This window comes from Eutrigla gurnardus, assembly GCF_963514095.1.
Source record: "Eutrigla gurnardus genome assembly, chromosome: 16".
In the NCBI taxonomy this organism is placed as follows: Eukaryota; Metazoa; Chordata; class Actinopteri; order Perciformes; family Triglidae; genus Eutrigla; species Eutrigla gurnardus.
The window spans coordinates 8,852,525-8,871,854 of NC_139927.1; the positions used below are offsets into that span (position 1 = coordinate 8,852,525).

The window sequence follows — 19,330 nt, forward strand, 5'->3', positions numbered from 1 at the left end:
CACCATACACTTAAACTGAAACTGAGCTGATCCTTATCCACAGTCTCTCAAGCCGGTACTTCAAGCTAAAGGGGGGGGGGGGGGGGGGTAAGGTCTATTTCTGAAGGGAGATAAAGCTGCAAAACGCACCGATGCATCACATGCATACACACAGAATCTTTCATCTGTATCCAAAACGTAGCAAAGTCATATGAACAGGGAGCCTAATGCCAAAATGCTACAAAGACTTTATTTTAACTCATTCCCCAAGTTGATATGTAGAGGTGTATCTAATACGCTAAATGTTAATAGCTTATCCTCTACAGCAGTGTTACTCATTGCGCGGCTCTCGAGCTTCTTGCAGCTCGCCAAGCCTTAATTTGTGGCTCGCATCAGTGGTAAAATAAAAGTAGTTAAGTGGAATGGCAGATATGCTTAGTTGTAAATGGCTTTTGGTATTTTGCAGTCGAGGTGGCTCTCCTTTGGACTTGGTCTTGTAAGTGTGGCTGAGGATCACTGCTCTACAGGGTAGACTAGTGAGCCTTGCGTGCGTGAGATGATTGCATCAGTGCGTCTTTGCCCTTCAACCTCTGAAGGATAATATGGACTCACTTACCAGCTGAGACACACTGCACAACAGACTTCCACAATTAGATCACACACACAATTATTCAATTAGGATGGCCACAGCGTGTGGACAGGGTGAGGAGAGGAGGAAGAGGAAGCAGGGCATGGGAAGAGAATGGCAGGTGGAGGAAGAGGAGAGGTAAAGTGTAAAGCCCAAGTTATGCTTCCGCGTTGACACAACGCAAGGGGGCTTACGGACCCCTTACGTCCTTGCGGACCCCCCTAACGTCCACCGCAAGGGCCTGACGTGCACCTCCCAAAAATCCTAGACGTGCGTCGAGGCGACGCAACACCAACTCAGCGGCATTGGCTGTGATTGGTCCGCCATTTAAACTTTTAATAGGCTACTTTTATTGTTTGCACCTTGTTTTATTGTTTGCACCTTGTCGCTTTTGCACAAAGAAATAAAACATCAAGTTCTGAAAAATAGTGGATGTTTAAAGCCGGAAAGTAAACAAATAGGCTATAACGAGGCTAACGACGATATACGTCAAGAGTCTCGGTCGGTCGGTCAGTCTTTACAAAAAACATAGCGCCCTCTACCGGTGTGGCATTGAATTGCATTTCGACACGTAAACCCAACGCAGAACCATCACGGTCTCCCAGCAACTGCGTGGCCGTTGCGTGATCACTACGCGGAAGCATAACCAAGGCTTAAAAGGGTGCAATGCGATTCGAAGCAGGTAAGCCTCTGAATGGGGAAGTGAAAAAATGGAGGATGGAACAAAAATTGAATATTAGGAAGAACGATCTTTGATCTGGATCTGGAAGACTCTGCCCCTTGACTGTGTTCAAAACTCAAACCCAGGAATCTTCAAAAACGAAGAACTGGTTCATTGGCTTGTAAAAAGGTATCAAACAAAGCGTGCATTCACAGAAAAGCCATAAGCAGCGAGCACAGCCCAGTGAGCATTTTACTGTCTCTGTGTCAGTGACAAGGAAGCTGTTAGAGTAGCATTGTGCAAAGCCGTAAACACACCGCTGGCCCATGGGAAATCGATACGACGCCTTGGAGCATGTTATTACACCGCTGCGATTCTCTCTTCGTTTTATTTTGCAACCACTGCACTCTCCCCTACGCTACGCTATCGTGTCATCCCGCCTCTCCTCTCCCAGGATAACCTGGCTTTCCTGACAGTCCCGCTGATTACCGCATTCTCTTTTATTATTGCTTACCACAGATCCAATTGTTCCTCACAAAGAGAAATGCGTTATTGGGTAAACAAGCATCCAGCTAAAGTGAAACTCAGAGTGTTAAAAATGTCGTGAAAAATGGCATTGTCTCATAGCCGCCTGTTCCTCTAATAACAGCCATTAACACCGGAGGGGGAGAGGGGGGGAAGACAGGCGAGCTCCATCACACAGCTGACACACAAACACACTCAAAGGCACATCAACAAGTGCACGTCCAATCTGGTGCAGTAAGAAGCCTGACTTTTCAAAGAGTGTGGTTACAGTACTCACGTTCCTCTTCTTTGGGGTCCAGCTGTGTGACACTGATGGAGAGGCGGTCCACGCGCTCTTGCAGGGAGTTGACCCGGAAAGAGAAGGCGTGGGCTTCGTTGAACAGCTCTCCAAACAGGTCTTCTGCATATTTACCTGCATGAATAAGATACCTGCTATGATTTCATTTCTTCAAAGCGTCATTTTCCTTTGATGGAACTACTCATTTTCACTAGCCATCTGTTATGTTTTACATCAAGTGGCTCAGGGGACTAGAGTGTCTACAACACTAAGGGCCCTTTTGTTTTGAAAAGGTGAATGAAAATGCTTTGTCAGAGACAATCTGACAAACTAGAAATCCTGTGTCAGTGACTGGAAATCTTTTGGGAACCTAACGTTTGAGGCTGACTGCTCTGATGGAGATGTGAGAGCTAAAGGTGTTTTTACCAAGATAGCTGTGTGATACCTGATTTAGACAAAAAAGAAAGACAAAACAAAAATGATAACTTTGGCTTCAATGCTCTGTAATAGTAACTGATTTCAGACAGGTCCTATGCCCGACAGCGTGAGGCAGGGCAGCATGACGGTTGGCTGTTCCAACGCTTTCAGCTCTGCTGCTGGTTGTCAGTGAAGTCTGCTAAACTACTCCTGAACCAGGTGCTGGTACAACCTCCTCTGCTGCAGCCCAGTGTGATTGACTCTTCAGCTGACAGCGCTGTCAGCAGCTCGGCAGCAGGAGCAACGGTCTGTGGTGTGCTAGGATTTTATAACTGAACGATGACCAGGGCTCACACTTTTCTCTGACTGTGTGGAAATCTTTTTTTCTTTCTCCAGGAAAGCCCTGAATTTCCTCACAAAGGATTATCCAATTTGTTAGTTTTGTCAATATTGTAATGTTCCGATGGCTGCACTTTTCAGGGAATATAAGCAGCGAAGAATGAAACCTAAAAAAGTAGGCATTAGCTGACTCCACCCAATATCCCAACGGCCAGCTAATTGACTTACAGGGAGCCATGGTGCATGCATGTGTGCTGTGTGTGTCTATTCAAAATAGCAGTATGAGAGAATAAGTGTGTGTCTGTGTGTGTTTGCGCTACTGACTGAGGCTGCTGAGCTGCCGTATGACGTTGGCCAAGGAGATGTTAGTCACACACTCCAGCTCATTCTTGATGTTCCTTGGCAGCACCGTGTGGCACAGGTGCCTGGGCTCAATGGTGCGCTTCACCAGCGGCATCCTTCTGCTGCGACACCACTACCTACAGGAGTCAGGCAGAGGGGGGCAGGACAGGGGGGGATGAAAGAATAGAACACAAAGCGTCGTTAGTGCAACAATTCTTCTTATATCTTGAGATTTTCCTGTTTAGAACAATAGAAGAGACAGACACAGACAGGAAGGAAAACACTTGTTCCACTGTTTCCTTTGCTCAGATAACACCAGAATTGAGTTTAAGGATAAAAAGGGCATGCACTGAGGGAATACAATGTGAGAAGTGCACTTTAACAGGATCCTGGAGAAATCTAAAATGCTACAGAATAGCAGGGAAGTCAGGTTTTTGCTAACAGCCATGTTCCCTCATCTTTCTTAACACTGTCTTGTCCTTTTCATCATGCATAGCAAGGCTAAAAAAAACATCAGCACTTTGTCTGCCTACTCAGCCATGCTAATGGCATTAAAGATGCAATGCAGGGCTGCTTAGGCCCAATTCTCCCACATTCACACTAACACCAAAAACAAGGATGACTTCCTAAAACCACAGAAGACACAGAGGCTGCAGTGATCCGTGCATGTTTACAGAACTTAGTACACATGTCCACCTCAGAAAAACACAAGAACTTGTTAAATAGGGGTTAGGGTTAGCCTACAACTACACTAACTACAGTCTGTGAGGTCTGTTAACATCAACACGCTCATAATGTTAAAAAAACGTTGGCTTCATGTTAGCACAACAGGAAACAGGGGGATCACATAAGTCTTCAGATTCAGGGAAAAGTGTGTTGATTCATCCGATATCTCTTGAAAAAAAGTCACATATAATCGTAAGTAATAACTTTAACAACCTGAAAGTAAATTCTCTCTGCTGTTATTAGAGGAAGTGGAGATCAGGTGGACTGACTGACGAGAACTGACTGTGATAAGGCCTCGTTAAAGCACTGATTCAACTATAATTGACGTCTGCTACTTTTTAATATCCCACTGTATTCTTAGCGATGTTGCCGTCACTGAGGAATAAACATGATTATTGACCGTATCCATAAAAATGTAGGGCAAGGATGGCTATTCTAGGAAGTGGCCCTGCTTTGGATGGTTAGAGGGGGGGGAGAGAGAGAGCCCAGTAAAAGGCTTTGTTGAGGTGATTCATCATCTTGGAAGCGTCTTACATGGAGCCAAAAATGTCCATAAAAGGAGAGAATGAGAACCTGCACCTCTGTAAGCCGTTGTTTAAGTGGTTTGAGTGAAGATGTGCGGGTGATGTTAAAAACCCAAACACAGCGTCCAAATCCCCGCCCACTTCTAAAATAACAAGATGTCCTCTCCACTCTTTGGAATATTTTTGATTTCCTCCCACAGCCTCTCCATCACCCACCCACACACACACACACACACACACACACACACACTCCTGAATGGGAGCCTGTTGACCCAGTGTTCGCTGACATGATCAGCAGAACGTTTTAGTAATAGAGAGTAAAGAAATGTCAAATGAAATAAAGGCAGAAAGAGTGTATTTGAATGAAGAGATAAATGAAACTGAAAGGTGGAGCAGGAAAAACATGTCAAGCCTGATGCTGCAAAATGTTTTTATTCCAGTTTATTATGAGAAAATAGTGTCGTTTCTACAGTCGATAATAATGCCAAAGCTTTGCAAAAAGGTGCCCTTGAGCAAGACACTGATCACTAAGTTGCTCCACAGGCTCCTAAATGCAGAGGTCAAAGCATGTTCAGGATGATTGAAAAAAGAGGAGAGAGGAAAAGTAATGGGCCAGCAGGCTGATTCCAGCATTAGACCAGCAGCAGGAGACCTCCCAGCTGGTCAAACTAGTGCTAGGCTATCTCATTAGTGGCGGTCTTAATGGAGCTAGCCAGGCAGCAGCAGGATTGCCAATGATGTACCACTCAGGTGCCTTAAATGCTCTTATTTGTCTTTGAGAGCGGTGTATTTTTTAATGTGATGTTAGCTTTAATTGAGTGTACCTGTGCTGTGTTGTTGAGATACGGGTGGAGTTATTTCCAGATATTGTGCTCTTGGCTTTGAGCGTTCCTGCTGAGGTACAGGTGGATGTAGCTTAGTTATTGTGCTGTTGGCTGCAAGTGTGCTAGGGGTTGTCCTGAATACCATTTTGGGGGCAAGAAAGATTCAAGGATATTCAAACACGCTGTCATACTTTCTTCTCACCTGCGGACATTATGGAGTACATTGTACTCTACTTTGCTATCATTATCTAATGAGAGATGAGGGCAAAAAATACAACATCAAGGATTTTTCTCTTCTTGAAATGATAATCACATTGAATGTATTGCTGTGATAGCCCATAAAAAGGAATTTACTAAAGCACGTGCATATAAAAATTAATAAATAAGTAGACTATGCAAACATAGACAATAAAAGCCCTGGCTTTGCTGAGACTGTCTGACTATTGATCTCCCCTGCTCTTTTTCAATACCCAGGTAATGCATAATAATACAAAACAAACAATGCTTTTGAATACTGAATCGTACGAGTTGCATCTCCCTTTGCACAATCATCACAACTCTCTGACTATAAACAAGCTGCTCATCTTTAAACCATCCCTCCTTCGGGATTAATGTGGATTTAATCTGAAAAAATCAATAAGCCATTACCTTTATTCAGCTCAACACACTTACTTTTCTCCGACAATAAACTGAACATTGAGGATATCTCTGAGGCACAGGTGTACCGAGGGAAATGGAAACGGATAAATAGAGGAGCAGACAAAAATGAATGTACATTAGCTTTTAACACAAACGCACGTATGATGACGAACGTATCTGTCGGACAAGTTCACACCCCCCCTCCCATCTCTTTCTCCCATTTCTCATCTCCACATAAAAGAATGTGTTGTCCTTTTAACAACCTTCCTCCGACTAAGTGGGTCACAAGAGTTATTTTTGAAAATTCTAAAAACCCATTGATGGAAAATTAGTCTTTCAGGTGGCCGTGTGAGAAAGATGACACAGATTAAATAAAGAGCAATTGTATGCGGATGTGGGAGACACACTAGCTACCGGCAAAATGCAGAATTAATACCACTATTTTATTGACATAATAAAAGCCCAAATACTTCACGAATGACAGAGAAAACCCCATAGACATAACTTGATAAGATTATTGCATCCAAAGCAAAGCAGCAAAGAGAATCAGCAGTCATTTCTTCTCTCTAAGCCCCACAACACAAAAATAGGTTTACATTTATGATATTGATTTTGCCAGAGTTCCTCGGGGTGGGATTTTCAAATAAAGGAGTCGAAATCTTGTTTTCTTTGACTTCAAATAGCGATTTAAAACGGTTAAGTGGTTTGGCCCAAATGTAAGCACTCACTGAAGAGGGTCTGTGCTTGGAAGCCATTCAAGGAACCATAAGACCAGATTTACTTCTCTGATAACCAGCTGCATTCTGGTTCGTCAGATAAACACAGACAAAGTGAGCGAGACAGAGTATTGTACAATTCTGCTATGAAGTGGTTCAAGTTGGCGCTCCTCTGGCACGCAGGCAAGGTTACAATATTGTTCCTTTGCATAATGTATCAGGAACAGCCTTTTCCTTTATAGTATCGTCGGCTCAATTACATGCACTTGATATTTGTTGACGCATCATTAACGCTGTAAACTTGCGTCGCCGTTCAAAGAATTCCTCAGACAGTGAAGGAAGCGGCGTCCGTGTGTGTGATTAATGACTGCAGCATACATCTGATGCCTCGCTGATTGGACATAAGTTAACTCAAGACCGCTGTCCACGCCAGGGAACATTTTCTCTCACACACACACACACACACACACACACACACGTGTGCTGCGTTTGTCCGCTGATGCTTCTGTACTACACAATGACATGATGACATATGACGGCACTGCTCCTGTGAGAATAACGCTGTCATTTTCGCAACCGCTTACACATCATCTTTGTTCTGACAGTGGGAGGAAAAAAAAGACAGCAGAATAAGGGAAGAGCGGGAGACACTAAACTGAAACTCATTCAAATGTACAAAATCATAACAATAAGACTTCACGCACAAGACTGCGGTTTCCTGCATTAAGGGCTTAATAAGTAACACTTTCCCAGCAACCCAAAGAATTTAATGAGAAATCACTAAATGTTCCTCCACAAAGAGCCATCCACCAGATAAATACAGGATGTTTATCATAACAAGTTAATGTCAAGGCTTTGTTTTCCCTGACAAAGGGGAGCTTCACTAACCTCTGAGCTCAGACGAGAAGTCAACACATGCAAGTGTTCCACAATAATGTCTGAAGAAATTAGCACAAGTGGTAATGGTGTGAGTTATTCCAAATGGGCAGAAGTATTGTGACATGGCGGTAAATTATACATTTTGATGAATCAGGGCTTTTTCTCAGACTGCAGACGAATTAATTACACAAATGTAAGAGTGGCCAGCTACTGTCATGACTGAGATGCTGACATCAGGGGAACATGTAACAATCTACTTAGAGCTAAAATAGCCAACTAGCAAGCCGATGCCCTTTGACTCAAACTAGGTGAATTATCCGGTGAACAAGTTTGACATATCCGTAAAACCAGAGGCCTTTCTGATTATCCCTGATAAAGAGAGTTGCAGACAGACTTTGAATATAAAGTGGCTATTTGATTCATACTTGAAACTCTTTGCACATCACAAATGAAACTGAATCAGAGGAGGAGTGTAGGGCCCTATGATTTCCGCGATGCGGAAAACGCGGACGGAATTGCGGAATTTGACAATGAACCTAAAGAAAACAAAATAACACATTGTCGAGAGTCTCTACTGTGTTTTGAGTGTAAACTCTCACATGTGCTCACTTTTAAACACCGATAAACCTTTTTAGCTTGACTACCTTATAATTATTCCTACCAGTAGTCTTCGTTTTACCTAATGCTCATTCATGGTTATCAGTTGCTTTATCAATAATGGGTCGAAAGCACGAGGCATTTATGTATGTCTGGTGATTACTCTCTCGCAGACAGATTTCTGACTATTCAGCACAATAGCGTCTCCATGAAAGAACGGATGTGGAGGACAGAATTGAAAGATCTAACCCTGAGAAAATTATACTCTCTATAGCTATGTTTTGCAGGTGCTTTCCCTTCCTTTTCCCCTTAGTTTTTCCTCCTTCATGGACTGTGCCTGGCCAGTAAAATAGAAGTATTAAATAATTGTGCACGGAGAATTGTTAAACATATACCTGCTCTTCTTTCCCTTCCTTTTCCTTCTTGTTATTTTTCCAGTCTACGGGCTAGCCAGCCTGGTTTCTCTCAGTACACCACTTACCACTGTCCTCCTACTTTTACGATCTATACATCTTGGGCGGTGCTTGCCGCTGTCACCTATCACCATGGCAACGGCAGCAGTGGGATGTCATTGGTCACTTTATAATATCCCATGGGAGGAAAAGAATGTGGAGAGAGAGAGAGAGAGAGAGAGAGAGAGAGAGATGACCGGGCTAAGATCAGGGTGATGTGTCAAAACAGTGATAGCAGCTGATGAATGGATGCAATATGAGATGGAGAATAAGAGGGAGATGCGGGATTGCTCATCCATTGTGTGTGAGCACAAAGCAGGGCGAGGGACGGCACGTGCCAGCGGAGAGCAGGGGGCCTCCTCTGGTGCGGCTCATTGCACTGTGGACAATATGTCCAACGAGAGGCTCTAATGAATCCTAATGGAGCATTTACTCCACTCACACTGCCACACAATATAGCTGCGGACCCCTCAATGTGGAGGAGGTCAAGGGCTTTTTACTTGGAGGGCTTGGAGGAGACAGACCCTTGACACACTATGCTATGATTTGATGCACACATACAAACACACGCAACATCAACCAGTGTTTCTTGGAGGGATTTTTTTTTTAAATCATGGGAAAATGGGCGTTTAATTCTACAGAGAACGCATGAAAGAGACCAACAACTACATATCCAAAAGCAGCAACATAGTATAATGGCAGCATTGATTTTTTTAAGACCCAGTTTGCCATCACTGTCGCTGAGAATCTGGAAAATGACAAGAAGAGAGGAGCAATAGAGAAAGAAACTAGCAGTAAACTAGACAGGCAGGTGGATTTCAAATGAAATGGCTACGACCTTCTGAAATAAAAGTAATCTCATCATTAAGTGATGTGAAATACATGGTCTGAAGCGTCAGTCAAACTGATTTTCCGACACGAGGCAAAAGCGAAGAATCTGGTCTCACATAACAAGTTGAATTTTTGAGACTTTTTAAGGCCTTTTTAATACCAAACAATGTGATTTAATACGTATCTCACAACAATGCCGTCTGAAATATAAAAGTTATTTATTATCATCATCAAATATTGTATTCAGTACTCACAGTATCTATGGATAACAATAATATTTAATTAAATAATTAATCAAATCCTGTAACCTGTGAGGTTAACAGGATGTCAATTAATTCCCAGCAATGTGCTGTTCTCCCCCTAAAACTGTTTCTACAGGCCAACTCAAAGCTTAAAGTTGGTTGTGTTCAGTATGACACATTAGCCAGAACATTTTTGTCCTTTTTCCTGAGCTCCGACACCACAACTGTGGACGTGGTGTCTTCCTACAATGAGAACAGCTGCACATATAAAAACACTGCCTAATCTAATCAGGGAAACTGGTCGAGTCACTGCAGCCAATGGCAGAGGGAGCAGAGATCCAACTGGCAAAGCTCACCAGCAGCTGGTTTAAATCAGGAAAACATATATGCAGTGCAGCTCCCAATCCAAACAAAACGAGTAGGAGTAGTAAAAGAAAATAAATAATAATGTCTGTCACACTCAAACCTATCAAGGAGAATTTTGTTTCCTTGAACTGATTAAAAGACTTCCTTTGTGACTGCAAAGGCTGAACAGGGAAAATAAGATGTCTGGCTCATCCTTTTTGTTATTCTAATGAGGCAGTTATGCATTTTTAAATGTTATTTGTTTTTTAATTTTCTCTCTCATTAGCACATAAGGCCAGCATTTTATCTTCATTTCCCCCTAAAAACACCTCACATGGCCAGACAATTTAACCACCGCGTCATGGTATGATCCACTCTCTCTCCCACCTGCCCCGTTCACCCCCATTATACCTCATTATCTTTTCATTTTCAATACAATTTCATTTGTAGTACTTTGTAAAACCAAGTGATGGCTTTTTTGGCTCAGCATTAAAGTAAGATTTCCAGTCACAGTGATTCCCCCTATCCCAAAAGTCTGAACATGTTGAAATCCTCTTAAAACATAAGAGATTGGAAGAAGTTCTTATCACAGATCTATGCAAACAGCTGGCCAACATCCCTCAAATAACATTTACTCACACACACACATCAACCCCTCTGTTTGAAATGACCACATCCCCTGTTAGCCCCCGATCCCAGCAGATCACGTTGGGAGAACATGTCATGGCATGTGCCAGTGTCTCTTCCTGCCAATTAAAACGCTGTACCAGCTGGCACCCCTTCAGTGGCGAGATGACACCTTGCAGGCCCTCACCAGTTCGGTGCTACTAACACACACCTCTTGTTGTCGGGCTATAAATACACCTGCAGAGCCGGTGCTGTCAGGTTTGGCTCAGACAGGTATGCTAACTAGACGTGCTGGTAGTCGGAAACTTTACAGCGTGCTTGTGGCAAGGGATACAGACACAAAAACGTATTTCCTCGCCTCAATAACTCTGAATTTCTGACTGCGGTGTTGTGCTGTTGTAGTTGACATGCTGTCTAACTAACACATAAACACTGTTCTGTGTGGTGGGCACTCGAGTCTGTGCGTGGAGCTTTTTTCACGTAGCATGTTAGACAGTAAGAGGTCCCAATCAAGCAGAGGTGTGAAGCAAGGCAGTCGTTTAGCGCTGCACCCTGCCTCTCCTATTGACACAGCCAGCACCAATCAAGGCGAGCATCCTGGCACGCTGGCACTCGGGTGGTACTCAGGTGGCACGGAGACATTTGCTGGCTGGCTTTCTGGGCTGTTCTCATTTTGTCAGGCAGCCATAAACAAGCGTCGGAAGTTGCTTCAGAAAACAGGAAAACGAATACCAACTGCAGTACTGAATACAGACAATGCAAGATCACAATCCCTGGCTGTTATCATCTTTATTTTACTCAAATTAAGAATATAGCAAAAATACATGGCACAATTTATATTGCCTTTGCAATACTCTTTATGTGCGCAATTAAACAGCTATAGAAAAGATTTTCTTCATGCAGCCATAAAACAGGTCGTTATCTTTTCCCTTCCTACAGCTCTTCGGAGAAGTTAAGGATCTAAGCTTTCTATTCATCACATATTTTCTGTGTATGAAAAGAAATCCATGTGAATCAACAGTGGCTGTCTGTCCACTATACTTTACATTCAGAGCATCAACGATGAACCGCATACTGAGTGACTAGTTGGACACAGCCCACATTGTATTTTGTTACAAAGAGCTTCAGACATTAATTTAGCAAACATACTCCATCCCGCTGTAGACGTCCACAGCTAAATATCCACGCACGTTTGTATGCCAACATCAATGAGTGGAGTGTCTGACGAACAAACAGAGTCAAAAGAAGTTTATCTGCTGAGTGCGCAGAAACCCACTGAATGAATAATGAAAGCCTGCTGCTCAATAATAAATGGCTGCATGCTCGTACTGTGCAGCTGTGCTTGTTTGGCCTGTGAGGTGAGTTTCATCATACCAGCTCCGTTGCTGTTCATAGAGACGTGAAGGACATGCACACAAACTAACCACTGCAGCAACCTCTGTCAACTCAAATGACAGAAAAGACTATCGTACAAAGCTAAATCTTGCATTCCCAAGACACCGGACTGCTACTAAAGCCAACCAAGAAGCTTGTTAGGGGGGGAAGAAACACTTAAAGTGGACATGACTCCCACTGGCACCAGCAGCTGTCATCCCGTACGCACTACGCGTACAGTGGTGGCCTTGATTTTACATATTGTTACCGATGATGCTGATACAATTTGTTGTGTTTTCTCTGGGCTGAATGAAGCCGCAGCAGTGAAAATGTTGTTTTCGAAAGGCGAGATACCAACACACGTGGATTGATGCTCAATATTAGAATATATAGAATTGTGAATTTTGGAAAATGTAATCCATAATAAGAATCAGATCCACTTCCAAACTTCAAACTATTCAACCTAATATTTGCTGATTAGGTAACTAGTTGTTGCTGCCAATTATCACTGTCCATTGATGCTGCAATTACTGAATTAATGTTGCTGAGGCTTAATGTGTATGCACATATCACTGAGTCGACGGCATATGTGGGTGCATGGGAACCTACCCGTTAAACGTAGCCTATAAGTAGGCGGGCGGTTCTCGTGCGTACTATTTACTAGACACCTGCCAAATGAAACACCATTCATCTCGTCCCCTCATCCGGGTGTTGATAGAAACTGGAAGGATTTTGTCCCTGAGGACGACACAAAACTCACGGACTTTCTCCAGCTAAATAACACCATATTTTAGTCTTCAAATGTGAGTTATAAATCTCAAGAAGACTGTTGCCTTCTGTTGCATCTTGGAACAAAATTCCAAGCTCAGGGAAGTACACCAAACGGAGAAAAAGACAGAGAAAAAGAGAGACAGCTTAAGGCACTTTAAAAAAAGATGAAAAAAGCATGGTGGGTGGCATTGTGAGAAGAGATTGCGATCAATGTCCACACGAGGGGTTCTGAGTCGAAGGGCAGAGAGGCAGGTTAGCAAACAAGAAAGGTTTTCTATTGGGGAGAATGAGCTGATGGCTCACCGATACAGCAATTATTTTAGGAAGAGTACTGTAAATATCCCAGAGGGCGACGTGTCAGAAGTTGAGTGTAAAGATGTGGCACCCTGCCTTCCACATCTCAAGTGCCCTTTCAGCACTCACGTTTCCATTTTTGTAATTCCATCACCCCTCTGTTAATCTACCTTGTTCTAGTTAGAAAGTGCAAATTCAGCACGCTGTAGATGAATTGTTTTTCTATCAATTTCTTCTCCATCTAAGAATATGACATGGTTTTAAAGTGTGGTGATAAAGCTTGGAGGCAAAGTGTATTTCAGTCTCTCACGCACCACTGCCTCTTGCAAAGAAGAAAATGTGTAAACACAGGGGAGGGGGGGGGGGGAACTGTGAAATATTTCACTTCAAAAAAGTGCTGAAGATATCCTGGACATGATTAATAGGTTCTGGCTCCTATTGTTCGTTTCTTTTTGTGTAATTTACTCCAAACTAGAAATTACCTCTCTATTTAATTTCTTTAAACTTAAAACGACCAGTGAAGTTTTATTTCATGCTGAAACAATCAAACCAAAGATGCACACTGCTTGCACCAGGAACATCTATAAAACAATACTAATCAAACAATTACACCCCATCAACTGATTAAACAACCTATCCACAACCATTGAGTGAGCTGAGCGTAACGTGGCAGCAGCTGAGAGGTGGATATGTGAGGAAGAGACACCAGAGGGGACGCAGGGAGGATTTGTGGGATAAATTGGGCCGATCACACAGCGCCCAGGGCAGCTGTGCAAACCTCTCTTAAGCTGTCTCTTGAGTTTGTGGGCAATGTCACAGTCTGTGTCTGTGCATGAAGATGATTCTGGGAACAAAAGGCTGGCAGGCCAGGGTGGCGGTGGTTAGCGAAGGTGCCCTTGCTGTAAGGAGGCTCGAGGCGGTGCCAGGAGGTGCAGAGCAGCAGGGCTGACCACTGGGAAAACACCAATCTATGGTTGGATCAAGGCTTAATTAATTCAGCTACACTCTCCATTTCTAATGAGACAAAAATACAACAAGTTAAGTTTAATTCATGCACAAGCAGGCATGTCACGAGTTGTATTCTGCTATACATCACACTGTAGCCCACTGATTAGGTTATCTTTTATGATAATGGCGATTTAAAATACTCACGCTGTGACACACACACACACACACACACACACATACACACACACACACACACACACACACACACACACACACACACACACACACACACACACACACACACTTTGGCACACACAAAGAAACCAAAGTGGTGCCACAGTGGCAGGCAAGCAGTCAAAGGTTGGTATCCACAGGGCGTTTGTCCATCTATAGAAACGACATGCTCATTAGGGGTCAAAAGGTCAGCTTCAGACATCATGTGACCTGTGTCTCATGGCATCTCAGCACCCTCCAGCCCGTGCAGTCACACATACTCCCGACAGCTATGCTTAAAATGCCACTGCTAGGCAAAATGGTGGGTGAACCTTTTCTGCATGCAGATGACAAGAGAAGCCGGAGTGAGGAGGAAAGAATGACTCTCAACGGAGCGCAGGGGCTAACGAAGACAAAATGTGGCCTAACAGGCTTGTATTAACAGCACTGTAGAATATTGACTAAATGAAGGCCTTGACCCTCCACTCACTCTGCCATTAGAGTGAAAAATGGGTAAAGACACAGATTCACGGTGCCTGCGAGGCAGTTTTTACAAGGAGCGAGATGATTTTTTTAGATTGAGGCAGGCTGTTACTTAAGGTGCCTGCATGATTCAATTTGCTATATTTAGACGGGGAGTACTGTGTATCTGAGTCCGGGGGATCACAATTGAGCCAAGAGACACAATACGTCCTTTTCCTCCACACAGCTGAGACAGACGGACAGATATAGATTTGATCATTAGATCAAGCCCGGTGCAGTGTATTGTCTCTGGTGGAGGCGACGTGGTTGGCAATGGGACTGAGGGGATGGAGACAAAAGCACCTCTCAGTCCCTTTTCTCCCTCTTGCGTTTGGCTGTCGGCCGGCATTGTAAGGCTCTCTGTTAGTCTCCAACATCTTGAAAGGGAAGCAATTCCTATTCCTGCAGGTACAAAGCCTATCGCTCCCCTATTCTCTCCCCTCGGTTGCCTCTATTTTTTCGTCTTATCAGTGGGCATATTTCAAGCCCCTGGCCTTCCCTTCAGTATGAAGTGAGGTGTGTGTGTGTGTGTGTGTGTGTGTGTGTGTGTGTGTGTGTGTGTGTGTGTGTGTGTGTGTGTGTGTGTGTGTGTGTGTGTGTGTGTGTGTGTGTGTGTCTCCGTGAGCAATAGAGACAGAATCCACAGCAACCGTTATCACCGCTCCCACACGATTCATTGTTATCTTCCCCGGTCAGTCAGACTTTAGCTTGTCCCCCTCATCACTGTATCCCTGAGAGTGTGAGAGAGGATATCTGCGTCACCATGCCCTTGTCAGTCACAGTCGCCGTTGCATTGCTGTACGACGAGAGCTCTCTCAGTCCTGTTGCAATTAGATAAACACCTACTCAGCTTGCTCATAGATAGTCCACCTCTTCCTGTTCCCCACACAGGAGAGTCCTTCATCTCACAACTACCAAAATAGCTTCAGATACTGATCAAATGTAGGTACTAAACAGTTTGCCTTTGCGTGACTCAGAACTCAAATATCTAACTAAAACTCTTAGCCAAAACAAATTTGAAGTAATTTTTGACCCCTGAAAAAACATATGTTTTCTGTAACTCTCAGTGTGGGGGGTTGACATGAGGTCTAGATATCTGAATGAACACAGGATATAACTGTAAAAATCCTTTTAGACACTTTGTAGCCTGGTTACCCATACCCGACTGTTTAAATCAACCAGTTTAAATGCATACTATACATACTATGCAAAAGCAAAAGAAAAACTGTGTTAGTGTGTCACTGTCAATGACAGCAATAAGACCAGTTTCTTTCTTATAATAAATACATGGTGAATCAATAGTAATATGTAAACAGATCTTTACTGATACTTGTGTTTTATTAGAAAACCTGGATATAATCGAAAGACATCACTTTTTAAATCAACCAGTGGACATTTTCTCTATGTTTCAGACTCGGATTAACTGCTACCACTATTTGCTCCTTCCACTTCCTCTACTCCGCTGTCGCGTTACCTTTGTTTAAATGTAGAGTCGCATTAAAAATCACGGTCAAGCCTGACACTGCTGATGCCTCACTAAGACATTATATCGACCATGAAACTGGCAGTCATCATTAGCCTCATTGGAAGCAGTCCACACTGATTGCACTGCTCCAGCTTATGTAAAGTAGTAGACACAGGAAGGAAAGCAATATGATGTGAAACTGGAGGGAGAGATAGATGATAAAGAATAACGGAGAGCGAGACTGATAAAAAAAAAAAAGCAGCATCAGAGGCAGAAGTCCCAGCGGTGAGGCCGCCCTTGTATGTCAGCACCTATCAGTCCTCCTGAGGTTAAACTACGCAAACCAGGCTCTTGCCTCAAGTTGGCATTAACATTTACATAACCACGCACAATAATGCAATAACCTTTGACCTTATCCTACACCAGTGGACGGACCCATGAGGGCTGCTGCTTTATTGTTTAGCTGGAGGAGGATGGTTTTCCTCCAGGCAGCTGACGCCAAGCTCGTTGAACTCCCAACACTGATCTGGCATTTACACAGACAGGGCTAAGGGGTTAAGACATACATATTTGAGTCACTTTGAATGCACAAAGAATTTCACTCCGTGTTCTGCATATGAACACACAAGAACACACATTTGAAGGAAGGACTTTTTGATCCATACCCTTAATGGCATCTTGCTTTATGTTGTACATCATAAGCCTTAGCAACGGGGTGCCTGTGAGCGCCTGGTTGCCCCCAGGGAGCAAATTAGTTGCCTGCAGGAATGTTTTTAGGTTTTATTCCTGAGGCCAGCATATTTTTGGATTTCTTTCCAATGGCTGTGCCTCATATATATCATATATAGACAATACAACAAACAACTGTAGCATTACATGCTGAGCATCTATTCTGCACTTTTTTTTTATCTGTCCTGGCAAAAGGAAAAATGTAAGTTTGGGTCAAGCGTTCAATCGTCAATTTCACTATTTACCTAGCCATCCAAACACAGTGGACAAGGTGGATACATACAACAAAGTAGCCTACTCTTGAACCGCGCTCCGTCCCACTTTAGCTCTTGAACCAAACGAATCGTAGCCAACTTGCCAAGATGTGTTCTCGCCCCGGAAAATCCCATGAACCGGCATCTTTCCCTACGTACTTCAGCCTTTCCTTCATCCGGATAGAGAGTGAGTACCATGGCCTGACATTTTTACTTGAGCGGACCTTCTGTACCACAGCAACCAGACGCAGGCAAAGCACTCAGCTGAAAAAAACACAGCGCCTCTCAAGCACTCCCGAGCAAAATGCTTTGATGAAAACATTTCTCTCAAATCTTGAAACAGATTGTGTGAATGAGGAATCATTAAACTTGCATGTTTAAATATATATTCTGTTTTCCTATGATACTTGGTTAATCATTATTTATAATGAATGTAAGGAATCATTAACAGTAAACATAGACAGACCGGCTAATAAATGTAGCCTATTGAATGCAGAATATTAGTTTTTTTAAGGTAAACTGAACACATGTATTATTTGGGAAGATTATATAAAAAAAGTAGCAATCCATAATACTCTCTACCCTTCAGGTAGCTCAGTCTCAAAAAGGTTGACCCCTGAGCTACAGCCTATTGTTTGCAAAGGGAGAGTGTTGGGATCATTTGAAACCCAATCTAAAGATCAGAGTCCTGACCCATCATCCCTCGTATCCACACTTCTTTCCTCTTGGTACCTTGGTTTGCTGAAGGAACCAAACAAGCCCTGAACAACATTACCTGCCAAATAACTTGTTATTACTGCAGTCCATCTGCTGCTGTTCACGGGACTCCTGCTGCACTACTTCCACAGCTGTGAGTGTGGAAGGTTGTGTGTTGTGTGCACACACTTCTGTGTCTCTAATGATGGAACAACAGTAAATATTGACTTCTTAATTATGTTATTGAATTTTAATACACACCTGTCGTATTCATAGGGCAGTTAAAGGCTTATACATTCTGGTTGCAGCAAAAAAAAAACAATCTTCCAAAATAAAGTGCCTTTCAATCCTTCAGGATGGACGTAGTACATCTGTACCATATAGATGCTGAGAGGAATTCAGATTCTATTTCAGAATACGTCCCGAGAGATGTCTGTATTATTCATCAAACAGGTGCACCGGCTACCCACCCATCATCTGCGGAGCACACTGCATGTATTCAGTGAAGTGCACTTCTCTTCCTATGCGCTGATGGAAGGACTGTGCAAATAACAGGTGAAAGTAAGTGTGGCTAATTGAGTATTCTGCTGGATTTTCCAAAGATCAAGGACAGCAGCTATGTAGAAAACATAAAGCAGAGCAATCATAATCCCCACGGTCGGTCCCAGGGAATGGCCCTAGATTTTTGGTAGCCTGTGTCTGTCTGAGGCCCCCCTCCCTCTCTTTTTTTGTGGATTGACATAGCCTATTAACATGCCATGTTAATGCAATGCAGCCATAAACACCATATGTGGTACAGACAGTAATGGTACTGTCAAAAGACAAACCCAATCAGCATTTCTCTTGAATTTTAGTGTTTCACCACGATCTACTATGCAAATTGACAGTAACGAGATGTAGAAAAACATTCCATATTTCAGCAACAAGTACCTACTTAAATCATTGTCAGCATTACATGCTCTCTGCCACAGCACTGAGCATTCAGTCCTGTTAGTCTTCTGTGCATTTTAGTGTTCTGCAGCCCAAGCTAGCTAAAAGTGGAGTGGCACGTGGCTATGTCAAGGGAACCATGGTTCGCAGATACAACTCTCTAGCTGGCCACACAGATACAAATGCAAGGGAAAAAAGCAAAGGGATGTGAGATCATGCATACACACATGAGCACAGGCAAACACCGATGCAAACACTGATCGCTCAGAGTAAAGAAAGATGGCCGTCATCTATAGACTGGTCTCAGTTTCAACATATAGGAGGGAAAATGTACTAATATAATATTATGTAATAGAAGCCTAGACACACCAAGCTGTGAGCATGTGTGTATAAATGTAAGGGATTGCTGTGTCTGAGACTATTTCCCGTGGCTTGATGTGAGAGATTGGCTTTGATTTCATCATTATGTTGAAATTTTAACATCGTTTAGACAGGCTTGAGAGTAGATAAGCACAAACAGCTACCACCCCCATGTCTTTACATTTCCTCCGGCACACCACTGAA

At 43.2% G+C, this 19,330-nt stretch overlaps 1 protein-coding gene across 2 annotated transcripts in view; it reads right to left on the reverse strand.

Moving 5' to 3' along the window:
• wasf1 (WASP family member 1) overlaps positions 1 to 19,330 on the reverse strand; it is a 47,816-nt gene that overhangs the window by 22,733 nt on the left and 5,753 nt on the right. For both annotated transcript variants that reach the window (XM_084030942.1, XM_084030943.1), the window contains exons 2-3: positions 3,151 to 3,305; positions 2,071 to 2,205 (exon numbers count right to left, since the gene is read on the reverse strand). In XM_084030942.1, the coding sequence (XP_083887068.1) occupies positions 2,071 to 2,205; positions 3,151 to 3,283 (268 nt within the window). In that variant the 5' untranslated portion in view covers positions 3,284 to 3,305. The remainder of the gene's footprint in view (positions 1 to 2,070; positions 2,206 to 3,150; positions 3,306 to 19,330) is intronic.